Source organism: Podarcis cretensis (genome assembly GCF_951804945.1).
Source record: "Podarcis cretensis genome assembly, chromosome: 6".
Taxonomy (NCBI): domain Eukaryota; kingdom Metazoa; phylum Chordata; class Lepidosauria; order Squamata; family Lacertidae; genus Podarcis; species Podarcis cretensis.
The window spans coordinates 67,920,998-67,938,174 of record NC_137175.1 but is presented as its reverse complement, the minus strand read 5'-3'; the positions used below and the strand labels follow the sequence as shown (position 1 = coordinate 67,938,174).

Sequence of the window (17,177 nt, the reverse complement as noted above, 5' to 3'; positions counted from 1 at the left end):
GTAGTTGACATTTTTCATATCATGGTGAGAAAATTTGCCTAATGGCTTAGAATAATATACTGCAGAACAGATTTATTCTATTGTTAATTATATCTATTTACAGATATCAGTATGAGGTGTACACAAATTAAACACAGAGTGCCTTTTTAAAAGTATTTATTAGTTCTGGAATTGTCGCTTGCATTGCTGCAGTTCCCCTTTGCAGTTTCTGTTAATTGTTCAGCCCTACAGAAATGATTTGTGGAAATATTTTTTCTTTAAGTGTTTTTCTCCACTCTTTAAAAAATAACAATAAAGGCATTTGAGAGAAACTTACATGTGAGCAAAGTGAATTCCAGATAAATTAGGGGCTCGTGTTGATAGCATTGGGAGAACAGACCCTTAATGTTATAGATTCAGATTTTAATACAGACCTGATTCAGACATAATGAGAAGCCACACTTTACTACTATATGGACATATTGGGATGAGTCTTAGGCTCATCTTTCCCTCTTGCCATCTTTCGCATGTCAGAGGAGATCAGTGCCTCCAATTTCAAACCACACTTCCCAATGACATTTGAATTAAAGGAACACTGTCTTGTTTAAACCATGGGTGGGGAACCTGTGACCACCCAGATATTGTTGAATTCCAACCCCCATGATTCTTGACCATTGGCCATGCTGGTGTCATGATGCTAGAGTTTGACTTCCCTTACTTTGAGGGGTGAGGCCAAGGATTCAGAGTGGAAGGGGGAATTAGCACCAGGGCTGGCCCTCAAATAACCTAACCTACTGGAAGCACTTTGGTAAGAAGGGCATAACGAGCCATTGCCTGTCTAGCCCTCCTCTGACTTAAATCTCAGAAGCTTCAGTGCAACTGGAATCTCACATGCTCTATAGGAGTTAACATCTGCTGGAGAAACTATGGCTTGTTTAAAATCCATCATTTGAAGGAGGCACAAAAGCCAGACTTCTGCATGTGGTGCATGTAACTGTATACCGAAGGGGATGGGCAGAGAAGGAACTACACATGTTGTTTCTATATTTACAGTGCAACTGAATGCACACATGAATGTCTTGCCTGGAGGCAATTTGGAGGCTCCAGGGGAACAGTTACTTTCAAGTCCGCCATAATTTCCCATGTAGTAAATGCCAGAATATTTTCCTATGCCTCTCCAAAAACAGTTTTTGAACTTGAGATGTAGAAATATATCCTGAATCTGCATACTAGGCTTCTTTCTTTATCTTTATCCTGTAAACAAACAGAAAGTGCCAAGCTTCTTTATGGCTGGTGTTATCCTCATTACATAGCTAGCATATAGCTGATTTGACATCTTGATAGATGAATTGTTCCCAAGGTCCAAGAATCCCACACTGTATCTTGGAAGTCCTCGCGATTCAGTATTCTCTCTCAGACAAGAGCCCACATACTTTCTCAAGCAAAACATGCTGGTGTTAATGACCCCCTCTTTCTTCTTCTTAATGTCTAGTATTCATAGCATTTAGTTTCTCATTCATGGCTCTGTGTCAATCAGGCTGACCCCAACTTGGTTCCCTCCAGATGTTATGGACCACAGCTCATTTTGTCTCTGGCCAGTGGCTTTTCTGGCTGGAACTGATGACAGTTGTGGCCCAAAACATCTGGAGGACAGCAAGTTGGAGGGGGCTGGTGTAAACAGTAATTTGTAGTGGTAGAAAACTCTTTAAAGAGTCATGGGAGGGGTGTTTTTGCTTTTGCTAATGTTCTCTAGTTTATAATGCCTTCATTTGTCCCAAGGGTAGGACAAAACAGTAAAATGTAATTGTTACCTACAGACCCATATTGATGAGAGAGAGTACTGCTGTCATATAGGGTGTGTGCATGTGTGTCGCCGTATATTTGATTTATATTTTACCTATTTAATTGAGAAAACATTAGAATTGCTGCTCTGGCATTTTCCTATATCGAAGTGCAGAGTAGTTCCAAGTAGATACATGCATTAATCACACTTTAACTATCATTTAATGTTAATGAGATGGTATGCTGGCAACTTTCCTGTTGTTGTTTATCCTTCTATGGTCTCCTGTAAGGCTGTGGTCATGTGACACACAGGCCCATCTTGACAGAGTTGATGAATAGAGAGGGAGAGAGATATTGGCAGGCTACTCACCAGGGTTGCTTCCTCTAGCATTGTTTTCCTAAATAATTCAGAAAGGCTGGTGTTTTCATCAAATTATTTCTGTTTTCAGAATGAATAGGAATGAGGAAATGAATAGAGATGGGTGCAGTTGAGAGTCTGTGTTGTAGAACAGGCAGAATAACATTGTTTATTGCATAAATGTCCCCAGATTTATGCCATGTTAACTTCGTTTGGTTTTTCCCTGTTTTTTTGCTTGGTGCTTTTCTGTTGATCCTGAGGGGACTATATTTGCTTAAGTAGACAGTGAATCGAGTACATAATTGCTAGACATTCCACATTGTCCTCCTGAGATGTCTTTTCTTTCAGATACGAAGAGACATAATTACTGTTAGCGCAAGGCCCTTGGTGGGCATAAGATACCGTGTAGGAGAGGTGTCATTGATCTCTATATTTTATTGGCCCTTCTATAGAAACTTTTGCCGGATCAGTGTTTCCCAAAGTAATAGTAGTAGTAGTTTTAAAGTTAGACCAGGTACTCAAATTAGAATTGGAGTAGCTTGATAAGGAATATTAGAGAAATGGATGAGGAGTAGCAGTGTATGGAGGACAAAGAGGTGACATCAAGAGTATAAGAAACCTGGCAGGTATAACCAGTGAGTTTCCTAGGCTTAACAGGGATGGAAACTTAAATATGGTGGGTACCTGGTTCATGTTGGCTCGAAAGAAAGATAAGACCCCAAATAGTTCTGCAGCAAACATACCAGAAGGCACACAGGAGGTAGAGAAAAGAATAGACAAAAAAGATCAGAATTTCCCCTCTAGTCTATCTCCTTCGCCTGTTGTGAATTATCTTACGTTTTCACTTGTATATATTTTAATTGCAAAATAATTCTAGTTACAATTTTGCATTTTAAATAGATTAAATAGGCAACTCTGCCAGCTATATCACAATTCAAATGCACACACCCCCTCAGTCAAAAAGGATTTCCATTAAATTGTCCTAAAATTCGGCTGTTTTATTATGTGGAATATTCTATATAGTTGTTACAAAACAATAGTTTGGACAACATATTTGTGAAATTTTACTTTATTCTCCCTCCTCACAAAACAAACAATACATTAGCATTACCAAAACAAATACCCTCCCCCTCCCCACAAACCTCCCTGTAACACATGTGAACTAACACATTATGGTAAAATATGCAAGCTTACAATTTGTAGGATTTTTGGGTCATGTGGGAAAAATATTAATAAATCCAACTATCTACTAATAACTTAATCCCCTTTCATATCCACAGTACGATTAAAGTCCTAACAGAATTCCGGCATAAAAGATGCATGTTAATCTATGAAACAATTTGGAGCATTTTTGTTTAATCCCTCCATTTCTGCTTATTAACCAAAATGTCATAAAGACTGGCATTCAGGTTGTAAACATCCCTTTGACAGTCACAAAATTTAGGCAATGTACTTGAGAGACCTTGTCTATGCATAGTGGGCCTGACATTGAAAGCCCCACTGATTTCTCTGACAAAGGTGGCTTCTGAGCGAGAGTGAGAGGGAGCTTCTGTACAGAAGTGGCTGGGAGTGTAGCTGTCGGCTAGGATATCTGTGATTAAAATTTCAACCTAGACTGGCCAGAGGCAAGCTGCTACCTCTGCCTTTCACCGTCCTGCCACTAGGGTAACAATGTGAGCCAACCTTACAGTGAGTTGCTGTAAGGATTAATGTATAGAAGCATTTAGAACAATGCAGTGGTGGCTCCATTCCAGTGGCGGGCAGAGCCAGAAGCAAAGGTTACTGGGGCCAATAACCAAAGTGGGTTTTAAGTTTTAATGTTTAACTTTGCATAATAGGCTGCATACTAATCACGCAAAAGCTAGAGGTTTCTACACCACACCAAACACCATTGGAGAATTGGGCCATGTTCTTGACTAGATTGTACCACACATATTTATGAATTGTGACTGTTGCATCCTATATTGTGCTGCCTCTGCATGGATCTTTTTGGTTAATTGCACTTGCCCACCCTTCAGCACAGAATTTTAAAGCCCATTTTCAGAAGTCAGTTTTCAGTCTTATTTCTGTTGAGTCAAGGTGAATAAAATCTATATTGGAACCTTATTAAATCTGCAGAGTGGCTTTTCTGCCTGTGAAGTTTGTATGCAAAAAGCTGTAATCTTAACTTTTTATCCTGATTTTGCTATTTTTAAAATAAAAAAAAAATTAACTACTTGCATGCTTAATTGTTGCTTTATCTCTAGTACATTTTCTTTATCATTCTTTTCACGCAATGCATTTTTACTCTAGTAACAACATGTGCGCTGCACTTTATGAAAGTCACTCGCTGGAAACCTTGGATATTTTCCACAGGGATCCCTATAGACCCATCCAATTTGAAAATACTCCGTTTTATCCTCTTCTTAATTACAATACGCAGAGCGGAATTCTGTTAACTGTTTAGAAGTTCCACAGAGTAATGATTCTATCCCAACTATAAAGAGTATGACAGAAAACTATTCACAGTTGGAAGCCAGCTGTTGCCTAGCTACCTAGCTTTTTAATTCAGAATCTCCTCCAATTTAATAATAGCCAGCCCTTAAGCTGCTAAATGTATTTGTTCATGACTCACCGTACCATTTTGTGCATGCTTTTCACCAGTTAACATCAATTACGATGGGGAAAAGAGAGCATTTACAAAGGGGTTAATGTGTGGTGTAAATCCAAAAACTAGGGGGGAAATGCAGACAAGCTCCAGTAAAGTTGCAACATAGGTGCCATGCCAATGAAATTGCCAGGTGGAGAATTAGTTGGAATTAAAACAGCCATGGATGTAGTTTAGCAGGTGTCATAGAGCCTGCTTGTCCCGAGGCATGGATGCCTCTGTTTATCTTGTTCACCACGAGGCATTTATGTTTCATTAGAAAACGTGAGGGTTTGGTTACTGTGCTTTAGCACTGAGGCCAAAATAGCCTTGCTTGGAAAGAAAGAAAGAAAGAAAGAAAGAAAGAGAAAGAAAGATTGTGGACCTCGGCAAATTAGGCAATTATTGTTATATAAAAGAAAGGGGTTTTAATAGTTCATGGGATAAAAGTCTAGAATGTGGCTTCATTGCAGAAAGGGAAATCTGATAGCCTTCCTGTGCCTTAATTATAACTCCAAGAAATACTCAAGTCTCTGCCAGCTTGCACTTTTTGTTGTATTATCTCTAGGTTAAAAACCGACCTTTATATTTCCTCAGATAGGATCCGTACCACTTAGATCTTTATATACTAAAGTCATCTGCTTTTCTTATTCCTTCTGCTGCTACCAGTTATTTCCAAATTATTATCTTGTTTACCTAATATCACTTATAGCTGAGTTTGGACTATGGGATGGATGGACTAGGAAACTTAAAAGTCTTATTTACTAAATCCTATTTATAGTATCAGAAAATAGGCTTATGTGCAGCTTAGATGTTAAATGAATGCTTTGTTTTATTTTTTTTATTTTGCATTAGCAGTTCCCTTAATTTGGCCTTTCCCCAATGCTGAGCATATTGCTAATAGCAGACAGCTTTGTGGGGCTCCACTGCTGCCTTGACCTCCGGTTGCTTGCACTGCTGCTTACATGAAGGGGGTGAGGCTGCAGTGAGGTCAGTCCGTTGCAAACACAATGGCAAAGCCAATCTGGCACACCCACCACTGTGCTTCCACCATGCCTCCCCGCCTTCTCCCTCTACCTCATGGTAAGCACCAGTGATGCAACAAACTGGAGGTCAGTTGTGCGTCACTGCCTCACCACGTTATAAGCTCCTGCATATTAATCACTATGCAAACGAGATTGAGATGCATGTGTCTCCTAATATGACGCAAATATATTTTGGGGTGCAGAATTTATTCACATTTCTGAAATTCTCTAAATAAGAGCGTCAATACCTGACTGTATAGCGAATTACAGCTAGGCTGTATGCTTGTAAAAATCCAGCAGCTGCTTCCATGTTAGCAGGTGCACTTTCCCTGGCAGCTCCAGTTGTAAAGGCAGTTACTGGCTCATGTGTATCTTGGTTTCCACCAACCTTTTCCCATGCAGTTGCGCAGACGCCTGTGAAATTGCTTTTGGTGTGAAGTGCTTTGCAGTTAAAGCAGTTGCTCCTGACTTTTTACCAGGGGACCAGCCTTTACTCTGTGCATTCATGGACCTTTGAGCTCCTAAAAATACTGTAGTGTTGTCTTTTGTTTCTTAATTGGCAGGAAACTTAAAGGAGGTGGTTAGGAACAAATAACAAATGGAACAAAGAATGGAGGGGTTTCTGTGACCCAGTTAAAGGCAAGTGCTCCCCATGCGAGTGAGGTCAGGAAAAATGTGCAAAAGGGTAAGGGTATAATAACTGGAAGTTCAAAGAGCAGTGGCAAAGGCTCACTGTTTATAAGCTCAGTGTCACAAGTCAGAGTTGCAAGATTTAAGGGGAAACTGCAAAGCCAACAGACCCATGTTACAAAGGAGCAAATATGAATAATCCTCTGAGGACTAAAATTGACTGGGTCAGCTACCACAGCATTTAAGAACAGAAAATGAAGGAATTATATGTGTTAGTTAAGGAGTTCAAGGTGGTAGAAAAGGTCAGAATTGGAAGGAGTTGGATATCAATGGAATGAGGCTCAATAACATCCACTTGGGTAGGTCAAAATTCTAGGTTACCAGAAGCTTGCAGGTGCCGGGGTTGTGATGCTCCAGGAAAGATAGAAGTTCTAGGGTCAACAGCTTGTCTCAGGCTCCAAAGGCATAGGTAGGATGGAAATGACCACAGTGCCCCTTCCCTAACATATCACCCCCCATTTGGCTATTGGCACTTGTATTTTATGATGACAATGAAGTTACCCATTTGAAAGGTTAATGCTGTCCTGTTGTTGGCACCAGATGTCCTTGTTTTACTCCTCTTGCTATTACCAGAACATGGGAGGGAACAGTTGGCCGGTGGGATGGGCATGTGAACTAAACTGGACATAGTAATACAGATACTCACCAACATGCTTATTCACATGCTGTGCTGTCTACCACTGCTGTTCACACTTGACCAACAATCTTGTGTGGCTCTCCAGATAAGTTCTGCTACTGCATTGCTACTGCTATAGCTTGGGTGCAGCCCTGCATGCAGTTTTCGCTCTGTACATCTCTAAATCCCCAATGTCAAGTCATATTTATTTCTTAGAATGCAGCACATTCACCTCTTCCAGCTGTTTTTCTTTTTGCTGCCTTGCTGTCTTTTTAAAAATATCAATAATGTATCCAGTGCATTTCAAAGCTGCACTGTTCAGCTTTGAACAGATTATTTATGTGCTCTTGAATTCAAATATAAAAAGCATTCCTTTCGCCAGATCTCCCTTGGAATTTCAGAGCCCAGGAAGGCAGTTGGGGTGGCAGCTTTGGTGTGTTGTATGACAAGATGTAAAACCTTCCACCGGGGTCACCTTATAAATATTTATTCCAATAAATTTCTTTAAAGAAATTAAATTACGTGTTCTATACAAAATAGACGAGAAAGGCTTTTAGTGTCACTGGCTGCAAATTGAAGTCATTTGTCTAGGAGGGTCAGGTGCCACTTTGTGGTAAGGATTTGTCTGAGATCCAAGTGAAGAAAGATTGATAGCACAAAGAGATTGATGAAATGAGCAATGCAATATGCATATGAAGTTCTGGGTTAATTAGGAAAATTTAAACCAGAAAGTTCTTTTGTGTGAGGTGTAGGAGCTGTTACTTGCTGTGTGTGTGTGTGTGTGTGTGTGTGTGTGTGTGTAGGCTTGATATTTTGGGAGAAAGTGCATGTGAATACTATTGGGGAGACTGATTGGAGCTTCATCCATTTTATCGTTAATGAGAGTTGCTTAGCCATTCATTTGCAGTTGCCTGTTTTCTCATTACTATAAGCTACAGAGTTGTCTGCATCATTCATTGCTTTAAATACTTTTTTTAAAAAACAAAACAAAACCCTATCATTTCATTGAATCATGTTCCTATAAACATTCTGAAAAGGTTCTGGCCTCCTCCCCTTCCCCTGACAAACCAGATTGTAGTGGTACCTGACATTTGTAGACTCCTCTACAAATAAAATAGGTGTTTGTGTGTGCACCCGAAAAAGAGAACTAAAATGGTTGCTTTATCACACTATGTCATGGTCTACCTGGGTGTAATATATTGCCACATTTCAGCGTATTTCATCAATATTTTTGATGATCCAACAGGAGATGTCTGTTGTAGCACACAACAACAGTCTTGTTCTGGGGCATCTCTCAACCCTCTGAGATAGACGGGGGGCACTAGGGGCTACCTGAGATGGGATTATCGAGGCCAGACAGGGAGCTTCCTCTTCTTTTGTTAGCAGATACCTCCACTGGTGCTGTTATCACCCAAAGAATCCTGTGCTTTTTCTTTTTAACCCTTATCTGGTAGTGAACATTGAATATTAACTTTTTCCTTTCCTTTTTGCTTTTCGCTTCGCAGAAACCAAAACAGAAAGACTGGCATCCTCCCGGAGGGTTTATCTTAGGACTCTGGGCGCTCATTATCATGGTCTTCTTTAAAACCTATGGAATCAAACACATGAAACACATCTTTTAGACCCTTAGAGCAATCAAGATGTCTTGCTCTGAATGCATCCTTGAATAAAAATAAGGTCTTCTACCGGAAAATTCTTCTCCACCACCCCACTTGTTATGATACTTGCACATTTTTACTTTGTGTTTTGTATTGTTAAATGCAGCTGTTTAATACCCATTTTGAACACATTTTATAAAACTTCCAAGGACACAGTGAGAATCCTTCCTTCTCCATTGAAATGAATGAGCAACCTAACTTACAGGAGTAAAGGCACTCCAAAGAGGTAAAAGCAGGCTTCGTCTTATCTTAGTTTGCTGCAGGGAGAATAGCATTTGCATCTACTATACAAGGAGTATTCAGGGTGGCATTGCCCTGCATGTGCACTGCAGAACAAATTGTAAGTTGTAAAAAGATTATTTTTTTCTCTCTACTTCTTCTACTGCTATTACTACTACTGCTGCTTCTTATATAATCATTACCCCCATCACTGAAATGAAGGTCTAGACAATATGCAGAACCTTATTTTAGATGTCATTTTATCAATATAGACTTAAGTCACTTTGTGGACTTTTGCAGTGACATATTGAACACTTGCTCAACAGAAACAAAAATACCATAGGAAATATTGATTTCGCTCTGTTAAATACAGCCCTTTAGATCAATCCTTTTACCTAGGGGCAGTTTTGCTTCTTGGATTCCAAGAATGATTAGAATTGGAAACAAAAAAGGCCCAAAGAAAGTATTTCCTGGATCTGCTTGGTGAGAAAACCCACGCACTGCCTCGTGTTCAGCAGAAGGATATGCTGTCTGACTTTCCGAAATCACTTTATGTTCTTCAGTATCTTGTTAAGGAGAACAAGTTGTTAAAAACGAGATTCATGGGAAAAAATCCATTAGGACTATGTACTTGAAAACTGAGCTATACGTTTTGTTGTCGGGTGTATTATTTATTTGTTCTTTGTGTTCTGCTCTTCATGAATTAAATCTGTTCACAGAGAAACAAAAGTAGGAAGAAGAATGCCTTGCTGCAAAATGATTTGGGGTGGACCATAATAAGCATTATGCTATTAAATTTATTGGTTACTAAATATGTCCTAATATGGATTGGCTCCAATATGGAAGATTGCCACATTAGAGCATGTTGAATTTTTGAACTTTTGAATTCCAAAAATGAGGAGGGCTGAAAAGTTGTAACATGACTTGGGAATTCCAAAGATATTTGGGTTAATTTAATATTATTTAGTTTTGCTTATTAAGTAAAATGTGTGTAAAATTGCGTAGAAATAATTAAAAATGATTGCCAAGTCCTTTCAGTTAATCTATTTGTTTGTTTGTTTGGCATTACCTAACCTTTTCAGAAAGTAAAATTGTAATTTGTTTTTCTGCAAACAGTTTTATGGGCTTCTTCATCAAACGTAGACTTACCAAACTAAATGTTGTTCAGTAGCAGATTTAACCAAAAACATATTTTTAAGACTGCTCACTGAAGAAATTTGCAAAAATTAAGTTTTCCCCTCTAAGATGACACGCCCTAAACATAGCATTCAATCTGTATCACTGCAGTTTTTTTCGTTCATGAAGTTGGGAGTTGTGGATTGCATATACCGTATTTTTTGCACCATAACACTCACTTTTTTCCTCCTAAAAAGTAAGGGGAAGTGTCTGTGCGTGTTATGGAGGGAATGCTTGCGGGTGGCATGCCTACGGATTTTCCTCCTCTAAAAAGTACGTGCGTGTTATGGTCGAGTGTGTGTTATAGAGCGAAAAATATGGTAGTTAATGTGCTGCTCTGGGCTCCTCTGAAGGAAGATGCAGGGTATAAATCTAAATAATAAATAAATAAAGTGGAACAAAAAAAATCCCTTTAAGTCTGAAGTGCCATAGCAACAGTATCTCTCTCAGGTGAGCGTGATGCAGTTTCTGTTCCACAAGCACAATATCTTGGTAAGTATGCCATACTGTTCTGTGGAATGAAATGGAAACATACAAAACAGACTTTATCAATGACAGTGTTAGCTGTGAATGTTTACAGTGGTACCTCGGATTACAGACGCTTCAGGTTACAGACTCCGCTAACCCAGAAATATTACCTTGGGTTAAGGACTTTGCTTCAGGATGAGAACATAAATTGCGTGGTGGCGGCATGGCGGCAGCAGGAGGCCCCATTAGCTAAAGTGGTACCTCAGGTTAAGAACAGTTTCAAGTTAAGAATGGACCTCCAGGACGAATTAAGTTCTTAACCCGAGGTACCACTGTATTGTCCTTCAGTCCACTCAACATCATACAGAGGTGAGTGGGCAATCTGTGAGGATAAAAACAAACTGTTACTTTTAAGTGCTGTTTTATGAGGCATTGAAGACTTCAGGCCGGATCCAAAGATGCCCTTTCTTTTGTAAAATGCTGCCTCTTCTCATGGAAGAGCCTTTTCTGATCTAGGAAAGAAATGTGACATCAGAAGTGGCTCAAATCCAGAGAGACACTTGCACAAGACTGCAAGAGACTTTTGCCCAAATCTTGTTCTTTCTTTGTCCTCACTAGAGCAGTGGTTCTTCACCTTTTAGGAGGTCATGGGCCTCTTTGATAATTTGATGGACCCCCACCCAATAAATGTGATATGAATTTTTTTTCACCCCACAAACACAGTTTTCAAAGTATAAGGAAGAAAATAGAATAACATCCCTTCTTTTGCACCTGGTTCATGGACTGTCTGTGGACCACAGGTTAAGAACCTAAGTGCTAGTGTGTAGATGTTTTAGCCTGTCTCTTTCCTAATTGGTGCTTCTCTTACTGTAACAGATCCTGATGCATAGTGTACTGCACTGAGAGAATACTCTGTTGGATTGTGGAAGAGCTTACTGAACAGCACCAATACACCCCCCCCCTTTCACTCACAGTTCTTTGGCCCACACCTCAATAAGCTGGATGGCTCAGTAATGGGAGACAGCGATAAACTTGGTTCAAATAATTTCCTCAGCATGGCCAATTCATCTGTTACCGGGAAGTGAGAAATAACCTTCTTTCTACACCTCTTGATGAATTTATGAATAGATGGTTGCTGAGAATACTTGGCCAGGAAAACCTGGGTCAGAATGACACCCAAGATAATCTAATCATTGTGAATACAATCACAGGCTTCTTCTAGGCCACAATGAGCATAAAATGAGCCACCTTGCCTGTACTATCTTTAAGAAAATGTCAGAAAATGGGAAAATAACTCACCTTTTTAAAGGTAGGTACGCCTGCAAACCTGTGATGATCAAAGACACCATTTTGTCTGATTTGTGGATGAAAAGAAAGCTTCATTCTCAGGATAGTTGGCCTGAAATCCTTTGCAAACAGTTACCTCACATTTAGAAATTCAGCTTTCTTTAAAAACAAATGCACAAAGTGTTTAGAGGAATTTAAGTTCTGAAAAGGTTTTTTTTAATGAAATATACCGATATGCCATTTTTTTTACATTGAATTAGTCTTTAAAGGGCTATCTGTGTATAATTCATTGATTCAAGTATCTGACAGTGATTCCACTTTTCTTTTTTCTTTCCATTTGCATTTATCATATTTTATAAAACTAACGATAAATGTGTTTTATGGACATAAGTTGTCAAAATGACAGTGAATTTAATAGAGGCCTGTTTCACTTGCAATTAAACTCTGTCATCCCCACTCTGTAGGCCTCATCTAGACCTCTCGTTCTACCTAAAAAACTGCCCAGCTGAGTAATAGCAGCAGGCTTTGGATGGATTCTGAGGAGACATGGAGATACAAGTCAAGACGTCCTTCTGAAAAGATAATCTGCTTAGGGAAAAGAGGCAATTAGGTGGGTTATTAAAATACAATTTATGAAACGGAAAAAGCAGTAAGTATGCCGGCAAAGCTGATTAACAGAGGTGAGAAAAGCAATTAGATTGAAATGCAGCAATCCATGCTCAATGAGTCTGAGGGTATGATTCTTTGATGCACAGAGAATGGAAAGCAATAGGATTGTAACATCCACAATCTTTTCCTTTTTTTGGCGCTTGCAGTGTCCAGCAGCTTATTATTGAACGCATCTAGTATTCTTGTGAGCGCACTCTAATGAGGTATATAGCATTCAAGGTCTGAAGGACTCCAGTGTTGGTGAAATCTTTTGCAACCAAACTGGGGTACTGGACGTATACAGCAGTGTGTGTTGACACTACTATAGCAGCAGAGGCACTGTTGCTAGATGCATCACAGTATGCAAAGTTATCATGGAACATGGAATGGGCTGTATGTAGCTTATGGGGCCAAAACATTACATTTTACAACAGTCCAACGAGGGCTGTGCATGCTTAGTGGCCACAGAATACAAAAGGGGGGGGGGGGGGGAGAAGGGGTGGAATGGAGTACCATAGGACATGGCTAGAACCTTGAACAATCTGTCTATTACAGTCAACTGACCAAAGTATAAAATACAAAATCACAGCCTCACTAGAACCAGTTTATTAACACTGACAAGTGAATAATGAACGATCATAGCATGTATGAGAGATAAAGCATTCAGATATTTTGCTGCCTGTTCAGTAACAGATTTATTAGTTCCTTCAAGGAAGGTACTCAAAAAGACCCTTTTTGATCAACCAGGAACACTCTTCATAAGAGGCTAAATGTTTTCTCCAAGCCATTGATAAAATCTACAGTAGAAGAAAAGGTGAAAGGCCATTTCGATTTCTGCAGCTATCCTGGAAGGGAACCTTGGGAAATCTACGATCTTCTTACAAGGTAAAGCAATAAAACTGCTCTTCTATTTAGAAATGGCATACATTTGTCAGAGGCAGACTAAGGCCAAGTAACTGTGTTGTACATGGCCCATTAGCTGATGCGTGTAACTCTGGGACTTCCACATCTTCTATTTTCTGTGTAGCCATATATTTGACTTGCACTAGGTCCAAGGGGAGCAGATAAGGAGGCAAACCAGCAACACAAATTATTCCCATTGACATACTTCAATATAGACCCCAAAGAGTCTCACAGCATCTGACATGCCTGAGACATTGGAGAGACAGTGAAGATTCAGAGCCAGTAATGCATGGTATATCTATGCCAAGCTGCTTAATGTGCTATGTCTGACTTCCAGATTAAGGGCAGTGCTAGCAACACATTTGATTGTGCCCAGTATAGGTCTAAGAAAGGAGGGCAGAGTTCCTTTTAAAGAAAATCTAAGGCCAGGAAACGGAGGCCCTGTACAAAATCAAGTTCACACTTTTTACAGTGCACACCTGTGTGGCTTAAAGCTCTTTTTGCATTGGGGCTGCTTAAGTTTACCCAGCACGAAAAGAGCTTTTACGCTCTTAGCGTTGCTTGCTCAGTGGTTCTGGGAGTGTTAGGGGCGCTCTCACGAGACTTCCAACAATCTGACTTCCCCGATTTGCCCGCACATAGTTGAAATCACACAAATTAAGTCTGCGTAAAATATGGGCATACTGTACAAGGCCAAGGCAGATAGACTCTTCTGTTCTCCAGCCTTTCTGAGGACAGTTTTTGCAGTTCCTTTCTTATAGGTGTTGGATGTGATTATGAGTTTCTAGGAATGGTAATTACAATAGCAATGACAATAATATCCCTGCAGAGACACACTATAGTGACCTGTTTTTTTCAAAACTCCACTTCTCAAAGCTTTTATTTTTATCTTTGTTGTACTTTTGTGTAAGTGTGAAAACTAATAGAGGTGCTTTTAAGGTTATGCTGAAAAGGCTGTAGCATCCTAGGGTCTCTATTTAGGGAAGCTTTGGTATTTGTGTTAACGACACAAACACTAATGGAGCCTAAAGTACAAGCAGGTATGGAATTAAGTGTTTTTTCATCCAGCATTCAATCCACCTTCCTCTTTTCTGTTAGCAGCCACACACAATAACAAAAATCAATAAAAACTGTGGCAAATACATTGTACAAGTGTGAATGTTCTCTGCAGAAACAAGAGGCATTCCCATGCTTTTAAAGGAAATGGTATCTGGGCTGCTGATAGCATCCAAGTCACAACTTGGGAGACAGGGCTTAGGTTTTGTAATGTGCAAAAGGAGAGAAAGCATCACTACCTTGTCTGGCTTGTAGGTTCTGCCCCTCCCCCAAAATATACTACTTTTGCGAACCTAATATCTCCCTCCCCCCCCACTCCAGTGTGCCATGGGACAACAGTCTGATGAAGATGGGAGTATAGACTATATAATGTACTGCACTCGGTCCTAACCGAGATCAGGGTTGGTCAACACGATGGCCTCCAGCTACGGCTGGATTCCAGCCCTCATCAGTGCCAGTTCATATGGCTAGTGGTCAGGGATGGTAGGAATTGGGAGTTCAGCAACATCTGGAAGGCATATAGAACCTGCAGGTCAGGCACCAAAACAACAATCTACTTTCCTCCCTCCCTCTCCCAATGATCCCTCTTTCCTCTGCAACTATTTCTTAAAGAAGCAGTTCCATAATAACAGATATGCTTAGACAAGACAAATGGTTCCAGACATATTTATTCTGCCAAGTTTTAAATGAATTGTCATTTTCTTCTGATGCTGCTTGTAAGTTTGTTTTTTAAAGGTGATTCTTAGTTTTTATTAGTGTTTGTTGTAAAGCTGCGTCTTTATAGTTATGAATCACTTTGGGGATGAAAAGGCCATGCAGTTTATTTAAAATTATACATCAATATATAATAATAATAATATTAATAATAATAAGCACTCTCCCAAAGTAATGACTTGAATTTTCAAGGGTAGATTTCTGCTTCCGGAATTTTGTTTTACAAATACAGGACTGCATTCCCCTGTATATAGTGTGGCTTGTCAAACATTGTTCTTATACTCAGCCCTAGCTAACACTGCTAACTCCATTCTTTCTCTTGGAGAAGCATGGGCTGTCAAAGTCAAGAGTTCATAATCTGAAAGTAAACTATCTATGCTTCAAGCCTGAGCTTGTTCTTTCTGCAAGTTTTGGCTGCTTGTGAATACTTCTACATGATTTCCCCCTTCTTTCATTTTTATATATGCTCCTTCTAAATATCAGCTAATCTGAAAGCTCCTTATTCTGCCACATCAGTTTCTTTATATGCCTTCCACTTTTATTTCTTGTTGGCATTGGTTGCAACATACCACCTTTAAGAAATGCCCATCCATCTTGAACTCGAGTATTTCAACCATGGGATCTCTCACTCACTAGAAATTGTCAGCTAGGCAATGGAGGAATTTGTTGGACCTTACATTGTTAGCAGTTTGCATTCCAGTAGATATCAGGGTAGTCAAAGCACTCAATGATTGCTATATATCTCCTTTTTGAATGTTTGGTAATCTGCTGTAGGAAGGCATCATCTAAGTCTTCAGTCTGGCTTGGAGGTCTATAGGAGTTTTTACCCAAATGCCTTCCATGCCCCAAGTCAAAGGTGTACACATCCTTTACATATAATGTTTGGTCTATTCCTTTTGAATAGGTGATAGCCCTCAGTTATTACATTCCACTCACAAGTCTTATCACACCAGGTTTCAGTAAACCCTAGCCAGTTATTTGCTATCTTAATAGTTGAAGTTCATCTTGTTTGTTTCCCACGCTCTGTGCATAGTATAGAGACAACTGAACCATGAGGCATTCCCTCCAGCTGCTTCTTGTTTCTTTCCTGCATTTTAGCAGTTTCCTGTACATCAGTTAAGTATCCCCAGTATTTGGTTCCCCGTGTCCTCTGATTATCTCCCTCCCCCTCAGAATTCAGTTTAAAGCAAACTCATTCTTGCCAGCTACTGTGAGGTACAATCCATCTCTTGTAAGAAGTCTTCCATAGAAGTGGGGACAATGGTCAAAGAAACCAAATCTTTCCCAATGAAACTATTTGCACAGCCTGTTTTTATCTTCCAGTATTTTCTTCCTCGGCCATGACCTTCAACAGGAAGGAGTGATAAAATAGCCACATCTGCCCCCAGGGTTCTTCAACTTCCTATTTAGAATCTCACAGTCCCTTGCAATATGTTGTAGTCTTTATGGCAGTATCATTTCTACTCACATATGGCTCAGCCCTCACTTCATTTTCAATAGTCAGAAGCAGCTGCATGCAAGAGAGACAATTCCCCTCAATATAACCAAGGTGACAGAGTGGTCTGTTCCTCTATGGCACCTGGAGGACCTGGAACTTGATGGTATACACTAGGGTTCAAATACTTCAATCCTTCCTCTCTCCCCCACCCCCATGCTGTAAGATTAGGGAATCATACAGCAAGACTCACTTGATCCCTACAGATTCTGAAGTTCAGCTCAAATAGAAAGAGAAATTTCAAATCACCCCTAGGCACGGCTCCTGTGTATTATGGTTTTCAGTGCTGAGCAATTTAAAATAACCTGACCCCTTGATGGCAACCTAACTCTATTTTTAGTGCCTGTGATGTGAAAGGATTTCATCATTTGAACTACTGGTGTATGGCAGTGTGCAATAGGTCAAGTAATTCTCGGCAATTCCTTTGAAGAAGTGATTTGACTTTGAGCATTTGTGAGGTGAAAGGACAAATAACAC

At 39.8% G+C, this 17,177-nt stretch overlaps 1 protein-coding gene across 1 annotated transcript in view; it reads left to right on the top strand.

The window, feature by feature from the left end:
* PIGK (phosphatidylinositol glycan anchor biosynthesis class K) overlaps positions 1–9,995 on the top strand; it is a 108,564-nt gene extending 98,569 nt beyond the window's left edge. Inside the window, exon 11 of the mRNA XM_079982578.1 lies at positions 8,582–9,995. Within this exon, the coding sequence (XP_079838704.1) occupies positions 8,582–8,698 (117 nt within the window). The 3' untranslated portion in view covers positions 8,699–9,995. The remainder of the gene's footprint in view (positions 1–8,581) is intronic.
* The last annotated feature ends 7,182 nt before the right edge of the window (positions 9,996–17,177 follow it).